General features: G+C 48.6%; 1 protein-coding gene across 1 annotated transcript in view; it reads left to right on the top strand.

Moving 5' to 3' along the window:
* The window catches only part of TRIO (trio Rho guanine nucleotide exchange factor), a 357,377-nt gene that overhangs the window by 140,508 nt on the left and 193,235 nt on the right, over nt 1-23,634 (top strand). Inside the window, exons 4-8 of the mRNA XM_068990530.1 lie at nt 1,992-2,184; nt 4,607-5,119; nt 6,963-7,085; nt 12,876-13,067; nt 20,395-20,526. Coding sequence (XP_068846631.1) covers nt 1,992-2,184; nt 4,607-5,119; nt 6,963-7,085; nt 12,876-13,067; nt 20,395-20,526 — 1,153 coding nt within the window. The remainder of the gene's footprint in view (nt 1-1,991; nt 2,185-4,606; nt 5,120-6,962; nt 7,086-12,875; nt 13,068-20,394; nt 20,527-23,634) is intronic.

Raw genomic sequence — 23,634 nt, 5'->3', positions numbered from 1 at the left:
GGAGTGGGATTGCCAGATCATATGGTAACTCTCTTTCCAGGTTTTGAGGCACCTCTGTACTCTTTCCCACAGTGGCTGCACCAGCATTCCCACCAGCGGCGTGGGAGGGCTCCCTTTGCTCCACAGCCCCTCCAGCATTTGTTTGTAGACTTTCTGATGACGGCCGTTCTGACTGGTATGAGGTGCTGCGGCCTCGTTGTAGTTTTGATTGCGTTTCTCTAATAATGAGCAGCGTTGAGCATTTTTCATCTGCCATCTGTATGTCATCTTTGGAGAGATGTCTGTCTAGGTCTTCTGCCCTTTTATTTTGTTAGCTTGTTTTTTTGATACTGAGTTGTATGAGCTGTTTGTATATTTTGGATATGAACCTCTTGTCAGTCACATCATTTGTAAACGTTGTCTCCCATTCTGTAGGTTGTCTTTTTGGTTTGCTGATGGTTTTCTTCGCTATGCAAAAGCTTTTAGGTTGGTTTAGGTCTCATTTGTGTAGTCTTGCTTTTGTTCCTTTTTCCTTGGGAGATCGATCTAAGAAAATAACTGCTGCAGTTTATGTCAGAGAATCTTTTGCCTGTTATCTCTTCCAGGAGTTTTATGATGTCATGTCTTAAAATTCGTTAAACTATTTTGAGTTTAATTTTTGTATATGGTGTGAGGGGGAGACTGTGGAGTTTTAACCCATGTATATGGACACTTTGACTTTTGCTTTTTCTAATTTTTTTTAACTTATAATTTTATTTTTTTTATTTCTGGCTGTGCTGGGTCTTCATTGATTCGAGGGCTTTTCTCTGGTTGTGGCAAGCCGGGGCTACTCTCTGTTTGGTGCGCGGGCTTCTCATCGCGGGGGCGTCTCTCATCGCGGTGGCGTCTCTTGCCGCGGCGGGGGGCGTCTCTCATTGTGCAGCACGGGCTCTGGAACACAGGCTCAGTAGTTGTGGCACATCGGTTAGTTGCTCTGTGGCACCTGGGGTCTTCCCCGATCAGGGACTGAACCTGTGTCTCCTGCATTGGCAGGCGGATTCTTGACCATTGAGCCACCAGGGAAGCCCTTGATATTTTGTTTATTGCAGATATGCTTTATATACATTTCTTGTGTCCTCAGAGGTTGAAATTTAATAGAGTTCATAATTTTTATGTCTTCATCAAGGACATTCTTAAGAGAAACCGGCTCTTTTGTTTAACAGCTCGAACTTGGAGAGAAGGATACAGTGACTTGTAGCGCTGCCTTGACTTGTTGCTAAGAGGCAACCGTGTTCTCTGTGGCCTGTGTACTCTCAGTGCAACCGGCTGGCAAATACAAATAAGACACAGTAATTCCAAGAAAATAAGTGTACCCCAGACGCTGCCAGACGGCGGGGGTGGTGGGGGTCTCCCGGGCCAGGTGAACCACACCTTAGAAGCTGTGAGGGAACTCAGGGTTCCAGGCAGGTTAAAGGGAATAAACTGGGACGTTTAAAAGCTCGCACACACTGATGGGAGTGGTCCCAGCTCCCTGCAATTCTGGAGCCCGGTGACTGTCGCGCCCGGCTCTGGGTGCTCTGTTGGGGTTCCCTCCCTGTTTAGCTCTGTCCTTGTTTAGTGGCCCTTTACCCTTACTTGGCAGCGTGTGTGAACAGTTAATGCACACAAAGCCAGAGAGATGGGCAGGGTGGTCACTGCTTTTCTCCTAAAGAGGAGACAAGATGCAAAAGCCGTGGACACAGCGTAAAGACTTGAACAGTTTTGAGGCTGAACCCTGTGTGGGTACAGTTAGTCTGTTCCGTTAAGGCACTAGGGAGGGCGAGAACCACAGCTAGGAGCCACGGGCTCTCAGTAAGGGTTCTGCATCCAGCGGCTCCCTGGGTACCCGTGCGGGTCGGCCAGGCGGTGGGCGGAGGGACCCGCGCTGCCTGCAGCAGGATGACGGAGGCAGAGCCCCCCACGCGGGCCGGCCTCCGACCAGACACAGGGGCGAGCCCTGGCATGGTGTCAGCTTGCCTTTCCTTTCTCTCCAGTGAAGAAGTCTGCAAGCGAGGGTTCACGGTGATTGTGGACATGCGCGGGTCCAAGTGGGACTCCATCAAGCCGCTGCTGAAGATCTTACAAGAGTCCTTCCCCTGCTGCATCCACGTCGCGCTGATAATCAAGCCAGACAACTTTTGGCAGAAACAGAGGACTAATTTTGGCAGTTCTAAATTTGAATTTGAGGTAACTTCCCCGTGTAGCCAGACCAACTCAACCAGTAGGTGTGGTTTATTGAAAGCTTTTCTGTCGTCATTGCAGGCTGCTTATAGATGTTTAAAAACCATGTATCCACAAAAGCTGCATGCCTTAGTTACACATGAAGTGTAAAGTTAGGCGTTATGTTAAATAAGACAGGTTGGTTTGTCACCTTATCTCCATGGGGGGTTAGGTTCCAGGCCTCTTGTCTCTGGGCAGTGGGGTTGCTGGGGTGTAACTTGTGTGTCTTAGAAGCCTGTTTCCTTTCACCTCATGGGATAAAATAGCTTTACCGTTGAGCGCAAGTGGCTATAGGTGGCTTCTGAGGCCGCACTGTTAACCTCAGCCGTGGAAATGAGGGAATGATAGGGAGAAATGCCCAACCTCAGAGTTCCTGAGGAGATGTGTGGGAGAGACTGACTTTTTATCAGGTCCTTAATTAATGCTGGAGCGAACCATCTGCTCTGTATTTCATACGTCTGGTTTCTCATTTACAAAAAGGGAGTGATTCCTTTAAACCCCGGGCGGAGCCCTGGGTCCAGTCAGCACACAGGTTGCTGTCTTTCAGTGTGTAGAACAGCCCTCAATCTGCCGCCTGACTCTCCTTCCCCTGGAACCTCCTCTCCTTAGGCTCCCAGGCTTCTGACAAGGCTCTGATGCAGTTGGTTTCATGAGAGTATTATGGGGAGAAGGTACTCTGGCCAGCTGGAAACTTGATTCGTGCCATATTGTGCAATAAAATTTAAATATTTCCTAATTATAAATGCTAATTTTTAGTTGACTAGATAGTTCATCTAGCCGCTTTGCCCAAACATCAGGTTGCAGTGAATATATTCATGTATTTTAAGGTTAACAACAATACTAGTATTAAACATATCACACAATATTAATTCTTGAGCTTGATGTTACATGTCACACCTTTCAGAGTCTTTTCATGCATACATGAATTGCATTTTAAACTGGTTCCTTGGTACTGATTTTCAACCTGAAATCTGCATGTAATTTTTGAATTTGAAACCACACTCAAGAGGTTTAGTGAAAGGTGAAACCAGTAAGCCTTTATCTTACACACAAGACAAAGTGAGTTTGGAGGACAGTTTGTCAGATATCAGTTCTTTCCTTAACTCAGAATGGAAAATGTGTTGTATCTGATGATACACGTTTTAAGCAGACATGGCCGTTTGTTGGTGTGTTTGCTCGTCTCGCCATGCTGTCTCCCTTTGGGCCTTTAAAGTTTCCTCCCTGGTTTTTCTGTTGACCTTCTCTCTACATTATCACCTGCTTCTGTCCATGACGTGATTGCTCCATGGACAATTTTAAACTCTGGGCAGATGAGACAGCAGTAAACCTGCGGCCACATTTCAGGCTGAAGTGCTGGGCCAGGAGCCGCCCCTCTTTCTAGCACTGCCTCTTTTTGCCGTTTCTTAGGCCAAACGGCACAGAGACGCAGCTGTAGGTTTCTCTAACACTAGAGGTAACAGAGGGGGGTTTGCATAAGCCTTTCTCGGTTTTATCTTTTGGTTCTGGGCCACATTTTTTTCTTTCTCTTTTCCTTTGTCTTCATCTTTAACTCCCTCTCTTTATGTTTTCCTTGAGGCATCATAAGTAATATTAACTCCGCATCACATTCTGTTAGGGTGAGATGAAGGTTTATCGCCTAGGTTGTAATTGAGTGGAGCCTTGTGAGCCTTAGATTGTTATGTAGTTGATTGATGTGCAACCCGTGTGCTGCTCAGGGACTTCCTTGGCAGTGCCGTGGTTGAGACTTCACCTTCCAACGCAGGGGGTGCGGGTTCGATCCCTGGTTGAGGAGCTAAGATCCTGCATGCCTCGAAACCAGAAAACCAAAACAGGAAACAGGAGCAATATTGTAGCAAATTCATTGAAGACTTTAAAGATGATCCACATCAAAAAAAAAAAAAAAAAAAACTAAACAAAAATCTGTGCTGCTCAGAGTCACTGTGGATCTCTGCAAGTGAATGAAGCATTTGTTCTCTCTCCAGCTTTGTGAGAAGGGCGTCTGCCAGCTTCCTTGCTAACCCTTGAACATTTTCTAAACTTTTAAAAAGTCACTCATGTTCCAGTGTGCCTAATGTAGTGAGTTAATTTCCACATTCTTGGAAAGAGATCAACTTTCTTTAGCTGTCATGAAAGTCATGATTCTAATATTTTAGGTTTTCCAACTAACAGCCATGTGTTATTCTAATGAGTTTGTCTTTCACCGAGTGGATAATGCTTCTTTTCATTTGCATTTGTTTTAATGGGGCCAGCACAAGGTATGATATGTTTTCTGTAAGTGGATTACTTGCTTCTAGTTTGAAAATCTGTGGTCAAGTGTTACAAATTGCATTATGATAAGACCATGTAAGACGGGTTCATATTCTCACACGTGATTTTCTTTCCCCTTAAGACAAATATGGTCTCTTTAGAAGGCCTTACCAAAGTAGTCGATCCTTCTCAGCTAACTCCCGAGTTTGACGGCTGCCTGGAGTACAACCACGAAGAATGGATTGAGATCCGACTTGCTTTTGAAGACTACATTAGCAACGCGACCCACATGCTGTCTCGGCTGGAGGAGCTCCAGGACATCCTCGCCAAGAAGGAGTTGCCCCAGGATTTGGAGGGGGCGCGGAACATGATCGAGGAGCATTCCCAGCTGAAGAAGAAGGTGATTAAGGCCCCCATAGAGGACCTGGACCTAGAGGGACAAAAGCTGCTGCAGAGGATTCAGAGCAGCGAGAGCTTTCCCAAAAAGAACTCGGGCTCAGGCAACGCAGACCTGCAGAGCCTCTTACCCAAGGTGTCCGCCATGCTGGACCGGCTGCACTCGACGCGGCAGCATCTGCATCAGATGTGGCACGTGCGCAAGCTGAAGCTGGACCAGTGCTTCCAGCTGAGACTGTTCGAGCAGGATGCTGAGAAGGTAGCGGAAGGGGCGGGGGTGCTGCCGTGCTTCCTGGAGGGAGGCTGCTGGGTCGCTGGGTCTGAGCACCTGAGGCTGATTTGGTTAGGAGAAAGGGCGGGAAAACGGGCTGGGGGGAGGCGAGCCACTCATGTAGCCTCGGTCCCAGAGCAGCAGTGTCAGTTCGGAGATCTCCCCTCAGTCTGCTTCCCAGCGTTTTTCATCGCGCATGAGGGGCTCTTCTAGAAACTTAAAGTGGCTAATTACTGATGGTTTGGTTTAGGATGCCTGTAAGATAGACGCGAATATTTTCAATTAAAAGAGTGAAAACTTTATAGAATATATTATTGAAAGCAGTAATTATGCATGTATTTTTGTAATACTTGCTCTTCCACCCAGAAAAGCCAGTGAGAAAACACCCTTCAGATCTGTTATTGAATTTGTTTTCACAATAAAAGGCGAATAATGAATTAAGAATAATAACTTCTGGGAAATAACAGGCAATAATTACTTACGGTTTCCTGTCAAACCAGCAGGTCAGAGTGAGCTCTTGAATGTCCTAGCAACGTGAAAACAGGACACTTACTTAGAGGAAAGGGTTGCAAGCTGTGAATGTGGGTGAATTGATGTGTGTTAATCTGAGCTCACTGAATCCTTTTCAAGGACAGGAAAATATTTTATAAAGTTAAGAAAGCCTATTGAAGTCTTTGATGTAAAGGGATCTTTTGAAAGGTGGCAGTCCAGCACTATTATCCCATACTATTATTTGGTAAGCTTCTAAGCTCTATTTGTTTAAGGTGACCCTTGAATAGCACAGGGGCTGGGGTGTTGACACTCACGCAGTTGCAGACCCACAAACCGTGCTCTCTGCCTCTAAAACAAAGGAGCTGCTAAATGACTCACCCAGGGATGAGAGGCTGAAACGGTTTGGTAGAATCAAGGCTCCAGCCTCAGTTCTTTTGATTCCATATATTATGATCTCTAGTTGAACACAACTTTTTGCTGCACTTAAAGATGTGTAAAATGAAAATACAGGTTCTTCATTTATTGAAAAGTATAGACACTCCATTTACTTCATTTATCTGCATGTAATTAGACCCGTGCAGTTCAAACCCGGGTTGTTCAAGGGTTAGCTGTAGTGCCTTGTCAGAGATGCTAGAAAACCTTCCTTTCAGTTAACTCAACAAGCAGGTGACTTCCCCTAGGTTCCGGTTCACATCACAGAAGCAGTGTTAACTGACAGTCATTTCTTTTCCCTTAAATGTTTCCCTGGGAACAATATAATTAACATCATGTTCCAGGTAGCATCTCTGTTGAATCTTAAGAGGGGTGTCATTGTTAAAGTTTTCCCCATTTCTTTTTATTTTTACAGTAAATTTTATAGTTTGCACAGGGATTTTTTTTTTTTAATTCTTCTTGCATTAAAGAGCATAATCTCTTAGTCATCGAAATTGCCGTCAGTAATCTGTGGGCAGAGCAACACCCCTCCAGAGACCTGTAAGTTTGTAATTTCACCTAACGGGTCTTTAATTGAAGAGCAGTGTGGCTAATTATGTGGTTCAATATAGCAGAGAGTCAGAAGATTGGAGTTTTAATCAGCCTGGGGGATCTGAATGACCTCTCCTTACATATTTACTTCTTAATTCCTCATCTGTCTAAGGAGCACCCTAGGTAAGATTGTCTTGGCAGCTCCTGCAAGTTCAGAACTGTGACTTGGTAGCTGTCTAGCGTCTTCTGGGCCCCAGCGCCGCGGGGTTGTCGGCAGAAGGACACCACCCTTCCTTGGTTTGGTCTGGTTCCTGGGCCTGTGTCAGGCCTCTCTTTCTCAGGAGTGATCCCAGGCTGTCTTTTTTCATCCCGGTAGATGTTTGACTGGATCACACACAACAAGGGCCTGTTTCTGAACAGCTACACCGAGATTGGGACCAGCCACCCTCACGCCATGGAGCTCCAGACCCAGCACAACCACTTTGCCATGAACTGCATGGTAAGACACCGGGGCGCAGGGGTGTCCTGCCGCTGAGCGAAGTGTGGCAGACGGAGGAGGGTATTTACACGGCTCCTTCCCAGCACGCTGCCCAGAGCTCGTGTAGGGCCTCCTGACAATCCGATGTAGCAGCTGACCTCCAGTGTGGGAGAGTCTCTGTGGTGGCTATGTGTAGGTAGCTTGTTTTTAAGTTTGTAAGCAAACAGAAGTGAAAACAAGCAAGCCAACCAACCAGTGAAACTTGAACCAGTTCAGTTGGCCAGGCCCACAGGCATGGTTTTGATGCTGGCTTCTGAACTGTCCCTCTCAGGAGCCCACGGGGCTCTTTTCAGAGGCTAAGTCGCATGAACCAGCCAGCCCTTCATGATGAAAACGTAAGGCAGCCTGCTGCCATTCTCAGGGGCATCTTCCAGTTCTCCTAGAACATGAGCCTTCCTCCCAAGTTGAGTGGAGGGCCGGCGGTCTGACATCAGTCTTTCCCGCAGTCCTGTGGCTCTCTGGATGTCCTTGGCCTGTTGTGGATACGACTGGGGTTGCTGCAAGATTGCAGTGCAAAATCCCCCAAAAGAACCCAACAGTGAATTTTAAAGAACAGTCTTAGTATCATTTTGGAATTAATGTAACAAAAATAAAGCTATACGTTGTTCTGTAGGACATAGGGTTCCTTCTGTAGAGAGTTACTCTAGAAATTTTCACTTTAGAGACAGTTTTGGTGTGGACTTTGAGCCAGACCTATGGAAGTTAGCTAGCCCTCTTTGCCTGGTAATGTGTTGTCTAAAGAGCATTGAAACGATACAAAGAGGGGGTTGTTATTTAAATTAGTTCAGTAAGAGGCCGTTTCATTAGAGTTCAGTCCACAGAGTGCTTCACTTTAGGTAGTTTCAAAGAAAACGTTCAGCAATTAAAATTTTTGTAATAAGCACTATCCCAAAAGTCTGATACGGTTCTTGAGTTTGAGGTAAGATAATTTTGGGGGTAAAGATTTAGCCTGGGTGTAGATGAGGAGAATGAAATGTGGGATGTGGGCCTTTATGGGAAGCATCTTAGAAGGCTTTTTTTTTTTTCTCTCCCAACAATTTACTGTCAATTTTTCAAAATATTCAGAAGCTTCCAACTAATGGTGAAAGACACATTCAGCCCACCACTATCACATACTTTAAAAACTAGAAGTACTGAAATATATTTTATAAAAACTAGAAAGGAGCAGAAAGGGTCCTCTCCCTCCCTGTGTTGCTAGTGATTAGGAATCAGCAGACGATGAAGAAGCTGGGCATGTGGGTTATGAATGTAGAGGTTTTTAATTCTGACTTCTCTTTACTGTGCGAGCTTGGGCAGCCTGATTAATCTCTTTGAGCCTCAGTTTCCTAATCTTTAAAGTGGGGATAATTTCTACCTAACATGGTGTTGCATTATTTTACTTACGATGTTCGTGTAAGTTACCAAGCAGAATTTATCAGGTAAGTACTTCGTAAATGGTAGTTGCTACCACTGGTGTTATCACCTCATTAAAAATACTGTCAGTAATTTTAGTATATTATGGTAAGTAAGAAACTCTTAAAAGTATGGGTAATACCTCTTCTTTAGGTTTAAATATGTTTTCTATTTTTCTATGATGCACTTCCGTCACTCCTCTAAGTAAAACTTTTAATTTAAAAAGTCACTTGTGCACTGCAGGGTGACAACTGTTGGGGGCGCTTTGCAGGCCTCTCAGCTCCTAGTTCTCAACACCTCTGCGAGTCCTTCATGTGTCTGGGACATTTACTTAGGCAGGAGAGGGGCCTGCTAACCTTCAGCCCTTTCTTGTACTGTCTAGTGTGTTTTAAACATTTTTGATAAAATAGAAGTACTAGATGTCGGGGAGCAAAGTCGACTTTCAGTTCAGCTCAGCCGCTCAGTCGTGTCCGACTCCTTGCAACCCCGTGAACCGCGGCACACCAGGCCTCCCTGTCCATCACCATCTCCTGGAGTTCACTCACACTCACGTCCATCAAGTTGGTGATGCCATCCAGCCATCTCATCCTCTCTCGTCCCCTTCTCCTCCTGCCCCCAAGCCCTCCCAGCATCAGAGTCTTTTCCCGTGAGTCAGCTCTTCGCATGAGGTGGCCAAAGTACTGGAGATTCAGCTTTAGCATCATTCCTTCCAAAGAAATCCCAGGGCTGATCTCCTTTAGAATGGACTGGCTGGATCTCCTTGCAGTCCAAGGGACTCTCAAGAGTCTTCTCCAACACCGCAGTTCAAAGTCATCAATTCTTTGGCGCTCAGCTTTCTTCACAGTCCAACTCTCACATCCATACAGAAAGTATTTTAAGGGACAGCAATGAGGTGGTGCCCATTCTCCCATCACAGGGGTTTTAGAGGCTCTGATGGTAGGAATCTGGGTGGAGCCACAGCTAATGTGGGGAATTGTACACTGCTGTGTCTGCACGCTCGTCTGGGCTGTGTGCGTGCTCGTCTGGGCTGTGTGCCACATGGCTCCTTCATCCTGCCGCAGTGATAGAGGCATGGCCCAGGCATGATTCAGACAGTGGTCCTCTGTATGCGGAGCGCAGGCAGTTTGAGGGGATGGAAGCCATGCAGGCCCTGAAACAGATGGAGGTGGGTGCAGCCCCCTCTGTGGGCCCCCTGATGGAGCCATCTGGGTGGACAGCTTGTCCCCAGATCCTGACAAGGGCACCTGCTGATGCTCTTGCGAACAGATCTTTGGGGTAGATTTTCCTCTTTAAGGATCCAGAGAAAGCAAAACTTGGTGAGTCTGGTCAGTGTGTCCAATGGGAGAGAACGTGTATGAGAAGGAGAGGCATTGCTCCTTAGAGGACAGTCTTTGGGGCACTAATGCCACACGAGGCTGCGAGGCTAGTTCCCCTCGGATGGTGTCCTCAACTGCCCATCAGAGCTTCACAGATGCCCCCCTGCCTGCCGGGCGAGCCCCACACCCGGATGTGGGAGCTGGTTCCAGCCCGCAGCCCAGAAAAGTGCCTCAGCGCCTGGAGTCTGCGGCTCTGTAAACCCAGATGAAGGCGACTCCATTTAGCTGAGGCTGCGATCAGGAGTGGATGAAAGGAATGAGTCAGTGAAGGTACAGAGAACGCCAGGCGCGTTCTGTCGGGCGCTTCCTTGGGTCACTGCTCACAGGGCGACAGTGACGAGGCTGGTGCAGGGGTCGGAGGGCGAGGCAGCGGGAGATGGCCCGAGGACCACGTGGGCAGGAGGGGCGGGAGGAAGGGTGTGGGGGAGTTCAGGCAGGTTGGGTAACCCAGTTTGATTTAGGGTGAAGGTGACGGGAGCCAAAGGCGAGGCTGCGATTTGGGGAGACCCAGTGCACGGTGCAGTGTTGGGATGCGTCACAAAAGTCTTAGTAAAAATAAATATGTATGAAGAGCAGCAACAACCGAGGCTTCACTGAAAGTGGGCATTCCGCACCCTGCCTTTGCTTTAAGGATCATGTGATCCTTAAAGAAGATGGAAGGCTGCCGGGGTCCAGCCCCGGAGGATCCAGGGTGATTCGAAGGTGGGGACGGAGTCGGCGTCTTTGGAAAAATACATATTTAATCACAGATATAGAGAGATTAGAAATGGATAGTGTAGTAGGAAGATTAGTGCAGAAAAAGAGGCTGAATAACTTGGATTATGTGGAATAGCATCCATGCTCCAGATGGGAATTCAGCCAGAAAAACGGGAGCAAGAAAGAAGCGACATGGGGGAATCAGTCTTTCCGGAAACTGATCCGATTTCTTTATTTTCAGGTTTGCTTATATACCTTTTGTTACACATAGGGATGAATACAGAGTCACGAGGGGGTCAGCAGTCCTGACCTTTATCAAAATCAGGTGCTTCACATAAATGTATAAAAAAGGGTACATCATCTTCTGGCCATGAGTGAGACTTGCTGACATTTTATGATCCTTTCTTTCTGATAACCAAAACACTTATTTCTTCCAAGGGTGTTTTTTCTTAAACCAGGCACCACCCTCCAAATAAAGTTACATTCCTATAGGGTGAGGGTGTAGTGAATTACAGTCAAGAAAGGAATTTATTTAACCCAAGGTTAACATGATTAATCTTAAAGGTTAATACTTATTTCTCCTATATGCTTAAAGGTTAATACTTATTTCTTCCTATATGCTAGTTATATTCATTATAAGTGTAGGGAACATGGAGATTTAGCAGCAAACATCAGCCCAACAAATGAAAATCCTTTCACCAATGCTCCCCTTAAGATCTATTTAGTCTTAAGATATGGTAAAGTTACATTTTTACATAGCAAGGACACAGTGATTCATAACAAAGCACAGTGATCTATTACAAAAGAGAAAATCCATTAACTCAAAAAGTCTAGTATTGCTAAGATCAAAAACTACTATATTTCCTTTGCTATATTCCAAATACATTGATTAATATATTCCCAAGTGCCTAAGGATATGGAGGCCTGGCGGCAATCATTGACTCAACAAGAAGAAAAAGCCCTATGCTAATTAAGACTCTCAAAATACTCCAAAACTCTCTGTGCTGTTTATGGTTGAGAGGTAGTAAACCATCATGTGGCAGGAGTATGGATAATGCTGTCACACAAGCTAGTCTGTCAGCAGAGAGGTTTGACCTGAGACATCTTTGTCCCACCCAGAGCAGGGAATTAGCAGCAATTATTGACACAACAAATGAAAAACCCTTCACCAATATAATTCCTAACCAACCCATTATACTAATAATTTCTAACTCCCCAAAAGAATTTGCCTTTACTAAGTCTAAAACATCTCGTGCCTCTCAGATTGGGAGGCTGTAAACAATCACATGTGGCCGGACTAACCTATACAGGCGGGCTATATAACCTTCAGAGGAGTCCGTAAGCTGAAACACTCTTGTCACGCCCAGGAATTTTTATTGCCTTGGAGCTGCACGTTTACTCCTTCTCCGAGAGAAACGGTTATGGGGGAGAGCCCCCCGTAAAGTCAGAGGTGTAGGTGAGAGCATAAAACAGACTCGGGCTTTGGGGTTAGATGCTCGGGAACAGGGGGTTTCCTGAGGCTTGATCACGCCTTTGCGTATGCCAAGCCTCCTTCCTCATGACCTTTGCCATGGGCGGAGTTCCTCACGCTGGCCCCCGGCAGAAGGCAGAAATGGAAACACCATATGAGAACTTCTTTTGCAAGAAAAATGCCCTTTTTTAAAAAAATAAAGAAAGCTTTGTACCCTTATTTTTGCCACAAGCTACTGGACTCGAAGAGAGAGATTTCAACACAGCAGAAAAGCTCATTTGAAGTTGGAACAGAGCATTGCCCTGTCGGTGCCCCGATTCCCATTCCCCGGGGAACGCGGATGCGTTTGCAGGTTTCCTCTTGGCACCAGCAAGCTGACTTGGGCTTGTGTGGAAGGAAGGGCTTGTTTCCACACAGAGTAGCCTCTGATTGCCATGTATAGAGTCTGTCGTTTCTGGGTCCTCGTGACAGACTTCGGCGGTGGCTCCCGCAGTTCTGGGCGATAGCTTGCCGTCTGGACCGTTCTCAGTACGGGAGGCCAGGGCGTGGGTCAGAGGGCGCTGTGTGCATCGCTTCTGTGCCCCTCCCAGCTGGTTCACCCGTAATTCTGCAGTTTTAAAAATAGAAACTAAAATCAAAGCTTAGGGTTTATGGAAATCCAGATAGCAGCACACGTCCTTTTATCCACCTGCTGATCCTGCTATTAAAATGTGACTTTTAAATTCATAGGTGGCTTCAGATAGCACGTTCTGCATCTGTCAGAGCGGTACCCCATGCGCCCACCCTGACCAGCACCCCCTTCTCGCCCCTCCGCAGAACGTGTACGTGAACATCAACCGCATCATGTCGGTGGCCAACCGCCTGGTGGAGTCGGGCCACTACGCCTCCCAGCAGATCAAGCAGATCGCCAGCCAGCTGGAGCAGGAGTGGAAGGCCTTCGCAGCCGCGCTGGACGAGCGCAGCACCTTGCTGGACATGTCGTCCGTCTTCCACCAGAAGGCTGAGAAGGTCAGTGCCTGGGAGCTCGGCCCCTGCCCCTGCGTCCCCACAGCAGAGCCTCGGAGGCCACCAGGGTGCTGAAGCCACCCCACGGCGCCAGCGCGCCCGTACCTCACCCCTGCTGCAGACCCGGGGTGCTTCTGCACCTCCTTGTTTGCAAACGCCTCCTTGTTTGTAAAGTGGAGGTAAAAGTATGGACTTGAGGGGCCGTCTTATGGTGTAGATGAGGTTCACAGTAGGGGCCTTGCACACAGCCTGTTGCCCACTTGGGACTCGTGAGTGACAGCGGTTGTTCTTTATCCCCTTCTTTCTGTCCCTCTTCCTGTCCTTTTCCTCCTCCCTTGAGAATTCTAGTTAGGAGACTTAGGCAGCAAGTAACAGACCGCCGACTCTCAGGTTTAGGCACCAGGGGTCTGCTTTTCTCACAACCCAGGGCATCATGGCCCACGTATCAGGGTGGGTGGGCTCCTGACTGGGCCTGGCCATCGCCCGAGAAGACGGGTCTTGCCACAACTCCGGGCACTGGCCCCTCTGCTGTCGCACCCTACGTGTGCAGGCTGCGGTGTTGTCCCCGGTCGCCCTGGCCCCTCTGCCGTTGTGCCCCATGCTTGCAGGCTGCGGTGTGGTCCCCGGTTGCCCCAGCGCTGGACCCTCTGCCGTCGCACCCTATGTGTGCAGGCTGCTGTGTCGTCCCCAGTCGCCCCAGCCCATCTGCTGTCGCGCCCCACACGTGCAGGGTGCAGTGTCGTCCCCTGTCGCCCCGGCGCTGGCCCCTCTGCCGTCGTGCCCCACGCGTGCAGGCTGCGGTATCATCCCTGGTCGCCCCGGCCCCTCTGCCATTGCACCCCATGTGTGCAGGGTGCGGTGTGGTCCCCGGTCGCCCTGGCCTGTCTGCTGTCGTGCCCCATGAGTTCAGGCTGCGGTGTGGTCCCCGGTCGCCCTGGCGCTGGCCACTCTGCTGTCACGCCCCACGCGTGCAGGCTGCGGTGTCATCCCCGGTCGCCCCGGCCCCTCTGCCGTTGAGCCCCACACGTGCAGGCTACGGTGTGGTCCCTGGTCGCCCCAGCCCATCTGCTGTCATGCCCCATGTGTGCAGGCTGCGGTGTGGTCCCCGGTCGCCCCGGCGCTGGCCCCTCTGCCGTCGTGCCTCACGCGTGCAGGCTGCAGTGTCATCTCTGGTCGCCCTGACACTGGCCCATTCTGCCGTTGTGCCCCATGCTTGCAGGCTGTGGTGTGGTCCCCGGTCGCCCCGGCGCTGGCCCCTCTGCAGTCGCGCCCCACGCGTGCAGGCTGCAGTGTCATCTCCGGTCGCTGTCTCGGGGCAGCAGTGTTTGCGGGAGTTCCTTCTGGCCCAGCCCACTTCTCCCGGTCCCCCGAGCCTGGAGAAGGGTGCTGGCCCTCAACCGGGCTGCAGGCCTGGGTTCTTAGCCTCCTGGCAGGGCCACGCTGTACCAGCCTGGGCCATGGTGGAGAAGTGGCTTTGGGGTACGGTTTTCAGTGTCCCCCACAATTGTCAAGTTATTTGTGTGGATTCAGACCTCACGCAGGCTTCACCTGCCGACGTGCTGGTCACAGTATCTTGTCTCAGAGTTAACATGTGAAGTGTGCTCCCAACACTCCCCACACACCCGCCAATGGGCATGCCTGCCTCAGCGAACACACTTGGAGGGCAACAAAAGAGAGGGAGTTGCTGTGACTCAGATGCTCGTGGTGGAAGCCTGGGTGGTGAGCCTGCTTCCCTAGACGTGTAGGAGGAAACTCAGGAACCTCTAGCCACTAGCAAGACGTGGGGAAGGGACAGGTGGTTGCCTTAATTTGAAGGAAGAATACCAATAGAGCTTTCTCAGGGATAGTTATTTTGGGGGAAAAAACCTACATTCACAGGGATTTGCACTGATGCTGCTAAAAAGGAGATCGTGTCCTTTCATCTAGAAACAGCCTTGCTGGGTGGGTACAAGCCCCAGCTTGCCCGGCATCTCGGAGGAGCGGCTGGAATGTCGCACAAGGTGCTAATTAGGAGTGATCTCAACTCTGGGAACCTTGAAAGTGTGAAGCAGGAGGGGAAACGAACGGGAGTGCAAGGTGATAGAATTGTAGCCTCGTGTGGAAGCTGTGAGTCGGGACCAGCGGGTTTCAGTGTCGGGTTTTCCTGCTAAGTTTATGCAAGAGGTGGTTTTGTGATAAAGGAGACACAAAGCCCCCACACAGGAGCAGTTTGAGTTAAAGTAATAGGAGCCCCTTCAGCTTAACACAGCACTGTCTCCACTTCTGTGTAGCCACCTCTGGTGCCGTCACGGTCAAGGTCAAGGTCGTGGCGTGTCGTTCATTGGACATTCCTGTGCTCAGGAGAAGAGCTGTGTCGCCCCCGCCCACATGCCGTCTGGGAGGGTAGCACGGTGTGGGGTGCAGTCACCCCCTGGGCTGTGTGGAGGTGTGTGCATTGCTTGTGGGCCCCTAAAAAGGCCCACCAGGACGATGTGAATAAATTTGAAACCTGGCAAGCTGGCCAGGGGACTCTTGGATGGTCTGAAGCACAAGGGAAAAATCTCTCTAACCACGGCAGGATCCGGAATTGCGGATAACCCAGAAGATTAATTGCTGCTCTGCCCTGCCTGAAAGCAATGTAGAAATGCGGGTGCCATGAGGTATTCCCCTCCCCAGTGTTTTATTATAAAAAAATTGTTGACATGCAGTAAAGTTGAAAGAGCCTAGGGTGTTTTTATTTGGATAAAATAGTGGCTCTAATTTATGAGCTTGAAGGAATCACGGCTAGAGGAATACATTGTTGAACAGAATTTCATGGGGTCTTGCATGAGCTCTAACGGTACTTGCGGGCTCCATCACTTCAGTGGCCAGAGAAGACGCCCCATAGGACCTTGGGGACAAAGTGGGCCCTTGAGAAAGGCTGGCGTCTCTGATGGGCCCTGACTGAGGCCGTGCAGCTGCACCCAGCAACCAAAACGTGCAGATGGGACCCTAGGCTTTTAGGGTCCCGAACATTTAGGCTTCCGAAATGTATCCTTCCCTCAAGTGCAGGTGCAGTGGGTGTAAGGTCTGTCTTCCCCTTCACTGAGATTCAGGGGCACAGAAGGTGGCATCACCGAGTGGTTTCCCTCTTCCCAGGAGCGAGTCTCCTAATAGGTCGCCTCTATTCCCTTTTTTTAAATTCTCTGCCTACTAGCTACGCTTAAGCTGTTATCATAAACTCACCAGGGATGGACCAGAACTCGGACATCATAGATGGCTTTCTATAGCCACCCCTTTGACCCTCCTCTGGAGCTCTCACTAAGGCTTTAAATCCGATTGGGGGTGACGTAGGGCTCAACTCTGGGCCTGCAGTTGACAGTGTGGCTGAAGGAAGCCACCTTCGGGGAGGGACGGCAGCTCATCCTTGTGGGGGAGGGCGTGTGCGTCGCGCCCCACCTGCTCGTGTCTCTGTGGGTGTTCTCGTGTTGGTATTCGCGTGTGGCTTTATGCACATAAATCTTGAGGTTACAGCCGGATGAGAATGATGTGAGACTGTGCCTTCCAGCACTGTCTTGGCTTATCCTCTCCTGCCCTCATCTCCTGTGAGGTGTGAACAAGGTCAGAGTATTCGTTTACAGAACTGGAGACACGGCCGATTGGCTAGTGGTTTGACTGGAAGACAATGTTTAGGGCTCTACTTTTTGGGGTCATGTGTTATATCCCGTTATATTAAGGAGCTTCATAGCAAAGCTGTTAGAATTACCTTGTTATAAATCAAAGAATTAAAGCAACTTGATTTTATGACACCTTAAAATCTTCAGTTTTCCCTGTTTTTTAAAAAATTGACTAGAGTACTGTCCAGTGTGTTAACCAGTGATTGCCTTTGGCTGTTATTACCCTTCATCTGTCCTGTGATTTTGCTGGGCAGAGAAGGGACCCCGTCTCTCTTAAAGGAACCAGGAGACAGGAGTGTGTTTATTCATAGTCAGGGAGTAGAAACGATGAAAGAAACAGTAGAGTAATATTTCCTAGAAATGAAAGCAGAAAATGAGGAAATTAGAAATAAGAAAGGAAACTCTGAACTTGGAATTCATACATGTGTTATATATATATATATAAAATTCACTGAGCCTTAATTTTTCCAAAGAGGAGAAAGCCCCTCTCAATAAGGGCTTTAAGCGTTTACATTCTAGGAAGTTCCTGTCTCTTTGTCTCCTAAATCAGGCTAAACACCTATGTTCAGCTGATGCTGTATCAGGTGCTCCTGGTGGGCGTGAAATTGACTAGGCTGGACGATCTCAGCAAACTGGAAGTTCCCACTCTCAGCAGATGGAGGGCAGTAGCATAAATGCTTCTGAAAATAAGGCTGCTAGTTAATTATTCAGGCTCTCCTTTTAAAGCTTACGTATTAATCACTCTTGCCTTGTCTGCCTGCCTCACGTTTGCAAACCGGCTGACCCAGCCTCCTGCCATCCTCTCTGAGCAGTGCTAAAGCGACCACTCTGCTGAGCATCAGAATCCCCAGCTCTGAGGCCGGCTCCTGCTTTGAATTCAGAGGTGCCTGGAATTCCCTTGCACTCTCCTGCCTCTCCTCCACGTCTGGCCAGATGCCGTGTGTTCACTCGTGTGGTTTTCCTGTTTAGTTGCTCAGTCTTGTCCAACTCTCTGTGACCCCATGGACTGCAGCACGCCAGGCTTCTCCGTCCTTCACTATCTCCCAGAGTTTGCTCAGATTCATGTCTACTGAGTCAGTGATGCCATCCAGCCATCTCTTCCTCTGTTGTCCCCTTCTCCTCCTGCCCTCAGTCTTTTTCCAGCATTGGGGTCTTTTCCAGTGAGTTGACTCTTTGCATCAGGTGGCCAAAGTATTGGAGCTTCAGCATCAGTCCTTCCAGTGAATATTCAGAGTTGATTTCCTTTAGGGTTGACTGGTTTGATCTCCTTGCAGGGCAAAGGAGTCTCAGGAGTCTTCTCCAGCATCACAGTTTGAGAGCATCAGTTCTTTGACACTCAAGCTTTATGGTCCAGCCCTCACATCTGTACATGACTACTGGAAAAACCAGAGTTTTGACTATATGGGCCTTTGTGGGCAAAGTGATGACCTTTGTCAGCAAAGTTGTTTGATTTACATTTGAGCATTTATAGCATCAGAGCCTCAGCTGGTGCTCTGATCCCGCTAGAGTACAGCAGCCTTCGTCTGTTGTCTTCCGTTAGAAAGTGTTGGGCTGTGTGCTGGACGTCCCCTGTTGTTCCAAGCCCAAACTGTCTGTCAAGATAGTAAGAGGTGTGTGCGTGTGCAAGGGTGGTAGTCAGGTTTCTAAACCAACATCAGAGTCCCTCTCCCTCCCATATTCACAGGGCACATTATTGTATTAATAGGCTCTAGGAGGTTCTGTTGTGTGCGTACCTGTCGAACTTTGACACAAAAGTTGATCCTAGAGTCTTTTTTTCTTGGTGGTGCACCTGTTAACATCCTCCTCCTTCTTGGCTCTCCAACGGGGATTGCTGCTCTGGTTCGGATCTCCTTTGGGTGTCGAGCTTTTCAGAAGACGTTCGGGACCTGGAGCTGGCCCTTTAAGGGTTGCCATCTTCTAAATCAAAAACAAAAACTGTGCTTGCACAAAAGTCCCATGTAAACCATGGTTTACAAAGAAACCATGGTCAGGCTTCTTTCTGTCATCGGTTTGTTTTAACCCAGTGAACTTAGATGTGCAGAGTCCTTTTTCCATGAGGTGTCTGTGTTATAAGCTGATCTGCCCTATGTTTTTGCAGGTAAATAGAATCAGTACCTCTCAAGATACTTTAAGAAACTATAAGTAAGTTAAGTAACTGCAGGCATCCATAAAACTGCTTGAAGGTTTCTCTTTACTGATAGCCTCAAAAATTGGGGTTAACTATGTTTTAGCAGTGTTTTTGACTGCTTTTAGAACACCATCCAAGAAATGCTTAGAAATATGCCTAAGTAGTCATATGTGTGTGCATGGGAATGGGGAGAGGCATAATATAACTTCATTACTCCTACTGTTGCCCTGGCGATGTCAGGAGGAACCATGGGGGAGAGTGATGAACACCTTCCCTGAGGCCTACCTGGGTGTAGTCATGTTTAAAGCCATGTGAAACCACGAACCTTCAGATGACAGTTAATGCCTTGTGAATTGGTTTCCAGCCCTGGGATTTTCATGCAGATATTTTTCTGAACCAATACATTAATAATAAAGGGATTTTTAGAAACAATGGTTACTTAGGTGGCTTGTCTAAGTTTCTAAAAATGTCCCACGTACCCAGGAGGTTATTCTCATATATATTTTAAGAGAATCGTAGCACATTTCTCGTCTGGCAGGTCAGTTACCGTGTTTTAAATAGTCACGCTCTGCATTCCCTGATGAGTGGAAAGACAGCGAGGAACTAGAGAAAAGAGGAGGAACCCAGGGAAATGCGTTGATGTCTATTTGTTTGAATTAGTGTTAATTGAATTCACATCCTTAATTGAGCCTTCTGCTGCTTGTCTTTGACACTTACTGTGACGGATGCTGTTGGTATCTCCCTAGGAAGTTTGGCTGTGATTTCTCAGCTATTGGTGAGCCCTGGGGTGGGGCTGGCAGTGGAGAACGCTGAGGACAGGTCAGCAGCCATGGCCCAGGACTGCAGCCTGCAGGCCCTCCCCGTTTATGTGCACAGTGGGGATACCCTAAAGATTCCGCTGCCTCCCTTAGCCTTGCTTCCCTCCAGAGGGCACAGCTCTGGAGTTTCGGCCTCCTTCCCAGGGTCTCCTTTAATTCCTGTGTGTATTTACTCTTGAAAAGGTAGGCAGATGGACGCTCTGGTCTTCGTACTGTTAGGTAGATGACTTCAGGAATCTTCCACTGCCTTTGTAATGAAAGAGGAGAGCCCGAGGGCTGGACCGCAGCTCTGGGAGTAGCCCAGCTTGCTGTGCGGCTGAGGCTGGGGGGGTGCAGGTGGACTGGGTGGCCATGCCCCCCATGGCCAACAGTGCAGAGCAGATGGAAACATGGATTCAACCGTGAAATGGGAGAGTTAACCAGGAGGCCTGAAAAACAGCCACCTCAAGGCAAAGGCGCTCCCAGGAGTGACCACAGAGCCGCCCAAGGCTGTCATTTCAAATGCAGGTTCTTGGGCCCACCTCCAAATCTGCCTGAAGCTGGAGGAGGGAATGGGGTGGTGGTTTGCAGAGTCCAGGAATCTGGTTTGAGAACCCAGGTCAGTGCCATTTGATTCAGGGAGTCAGCCACGCTCTCTTCCTAAACACTCAGCCACCCTTATTTCAAAGCCATGTTGAAAGAGGGTTACTTCTCAATATTGTTTGCTGTTGGTAGACATGATCTTTTTGTTTTTGTTTAAACCACCTCAGTATATGAGCAACGTGGACTCGTGGTGCAAGGCCTGCGGCGAGGTGGACCTGCCCTCGGAGCTTCAGGACCTGGAGGACGCTATCCACCACCACCAGGGCGTGTACGAGCACGTCACTCTTGCTTACTCCGAGGTGAGCGCACAGTTCTTCTTCCGTGGTGGGAAAGCAACACGGTTTTTGTGTCATAACACCTGAAGCCGGAAAGATCAAAGCTTTGGCTAGCCTAGAATAAATGCACAAGTTCCGAGCTGAACTGCAGTTTCCTTGTGACTTCTGAGTTCCATGGAGGGTGAGGCTGGTAAGTAAGAGGATGGAGGCAGACAGCAGACTCCTCATAGCCCTGAGATGTTTGTGGATTTTCTTCAGAGTGCTCAGATTTTCATCTGCACTAAAAAATGAAAGTTTAACCTTTTTGACTGCACGTATTTAGGAAAGATGAACGTTACGTGCAGTGCAGTCTCGCCAAACTCCGTTTGCTCTTCCTGAATGCACCTTTCTAGAACAGAGGGGAATCTGGTGCAGCGTCTTATTTTGGACGTCGCAGCACACGTGGTGGATATCACGTGTGTCTGGCTACTTGCTGTTTCAGAAATCTCAGTGGAGTGTTTTCTTTATTATTATAAGCTCATTATTTAACGTATCCTTGCTTTATCTTCTGCCACCTTCTGTGCCAGGCTTTGCTGTCAGGCCATGATGTAACCACTCATTTCATGCCCGCAGCTCTGGGGCTGGGATTGTTCCCGCCCCCTCTTACAAATGAGGAGGGAGCAGCGCAGAGACAAACTGACCTCCGCCCGGTCCTCAGCTGTAGGAGGTGGAGCGGGGACTGACCCCAGGGAGGCTGCCCGTGTGTCTCAGCCACCGCTGTGCTCCCTCCGTGCCTTATCACACGTTAGATGCAGTGATGACACCAAATACACACCAGGTCCAGGTGTGTCAGTCTTGTCCACGTTGTGGTCATCTGACCCTTCCGACCCAGTCTCCTTTTGTTTACGATGCTCGTTAAGTTCCCGGAGGTGAGTGGGGAATGGGTGGGAGGTCAGTGTTTGCTTGCTTTCTGCACCTCTACTGAGCATCTGATCGGGAAGATTCCCGTGAGACTCCAGGGAGAAAATGCCTCAACCGACCTGCGGAGAGCTGAGCCCATAGATGTTTAAGAAACAGTCAGCTTTCTGTACTCGTGGGTGTGCGATGTGGATGTGCAGGGCCAGCTGTTCTAGGCTGTTTTATACAAGACACTTGAGCATCCGCTGACTTTGGTGTCTGTGGGTGGGGAGAGTCCTGGAACCATTCTCCCTCATTACCAAGGGATGACTGTGTTTAAATCCAGATCTTCCTTGATCTGAACCACAGCCACACCTGTCAGAGTTGTCTGGTATTTGCTTTTCAGTCTTGACACATCCTTGTCTGCCAAGCAGTTCTCATTCTCACGTCCTTGAGCCCAGGTCTCCTGACCCTGTTGTGTCCATGGACACAAATTAGATGGACATGTGGTATGCTACACTATTTGCTTCAGAATGTGGTCTGATCTCCTGCCCATGAAAGTTGATATCTATGTATTTATGTCTCTGGGCACCTCTTTACTTAACAGGATCCTTTTAAACACTATTCTATGTTGTCATGCAATTAAAACATAATCAACTCTGTATTACGTTTCTTAATGTTGCATCCAGTGTTTATTAGGAACTGTATAAATAAGTGATAGCTTTTTTAAGAGTAAAAGTGAAAATTGAATAGATCTGTAATTTTTTAATCACACTGATTGATGAGGAAAGTGTGAGTTCCAAAAAGCGTAAAGTTCTTTCTCCCAGTGTACCATCTCCATGGCGACATCTAATTTTGACCTGTAACACAGAAAATTGTGCTTACTAATGATTTTCTCGGGAGCTGCTTTGATTGCAGTGGTAGCTTCCAGATTACCGTGGGCATGAGCAGTTCTCACACCAGGTGATTGGCAGGACTGGGCTGCAGTATTGGCCTGCAGGAACTTAGCTTGGCCTCGCCTGACCTGACCAGTCTCATCCTCCAGCCTGGTGGCCAGGCAGCCTGCCCGTGGCCCTTGGCACTTCTGGCAAAGCACAGAATTCTCTCACCGTTTCCACTGCCTTCTAAAAAAAGGGTCATCTTGACATGGGAACTTCGATTTACTTATGATGCAATTTCACTAGATCTTGAATTGGCACTATAGTTTAAAATAATCTGATGGCAAGTAAACAGCTTCCCCAGCTGTGTCATACCACAGTTTTTAGCCTAAAACATGTTTGCAGCTGAGCTGTAAATTCAAGGCGATGGTGGTTGGAACTGGATTGGCAGAGAAGACTTTCAAAGGAGGGATTTCTTTTTTTTTTTTTTTTTTCCCTTTAAATTCTTTAAAATCTGAAATGGTTTCAAGCTGTAGAAAAGTGTTAGAGCAGAGAGCTCCCCCCCATCTTGACCAGATTGCCCAGTTTTATGCGCTGTCTGAGCCCCCTGCCCCCCACCCGTCTCCAGCTTGATAGCACATCACCACTGATACACACAGTCATCCGTCCAGCAGACCATCTGCGTCTCCCCCGTCCCAGCCACGTCGCTCTTTCCAGCCCCAGAAGCATGCCGTGGGCGTATCTTCACACTGAAACATTCCTTAGTCTTTCGCTGTCTGATGTCTTTGACAGTCAGAGATTCCAGGCCTTTCCTTCTGTAGCATGACCCTCAACCCCTCGCCCGTGCAGGCTGACTGGGCTGAGTGTCAATCCAGGGGCGCAGGATGCCAAGCCCTCCTGCAGCTGTTGGTGCCAACCTTGGCTGCCTGGTGAGCTGGGTGTCTGTAAGGTTTCTCCAGTGTAAACGCCCCAGTTAAAAGTTTGTCTTGGATGAGCGAGTTGTGGGGCAGTGTGCGGATATAACAGGAAACACTTTGATTTGAGGATAAGGCCATGAGTGCTGGAGAGGGCCATGGGGCTGGGAGACCCTCCAGGCTCAGCGTGGAGGGCTGTGCCCTGTTGGTGAGCCACACTCTGTGAAGGAAGCGCCGTAGATGATGCTGGTTTGAGTTGATGCATAAAAGTTTTGAAGACGAATCACTGTTCCTTTACAACATGCCGAGTGCACGCTCACTTCGATCAGTGACTGACTTCATGCAGCTTGTGTGTTTTGCCCACTTTGTTCAAATCCTGGAAGTACTGTCCTCACGCTGGGGACCTGGCACAGCGCCACGTTCAGGCCTCGCTGACCTGTCGCAGGTCATACTTGGCTCTTGGT

This window comes from Capricornis sumatraensis, chromosome 18 (genome assembly GCF_032405125.1).
Source record: "Capricornis sumatraensis isolate serow.1 chromosome 18, serow.2, whole genome shotgun sequence".
Taxonomy (NCBI): Eukaryota; Metazoa; Chordata; class Mammalia; order Artiodactyla; family Bovidae; genus Capricornis; species Capricornis sumatraensis.
The sequence above is the reverse complement of the archived record's forward strand: the minus strand, read 5'-3'. Positions and strand labels throughout refer to the sequence as shown.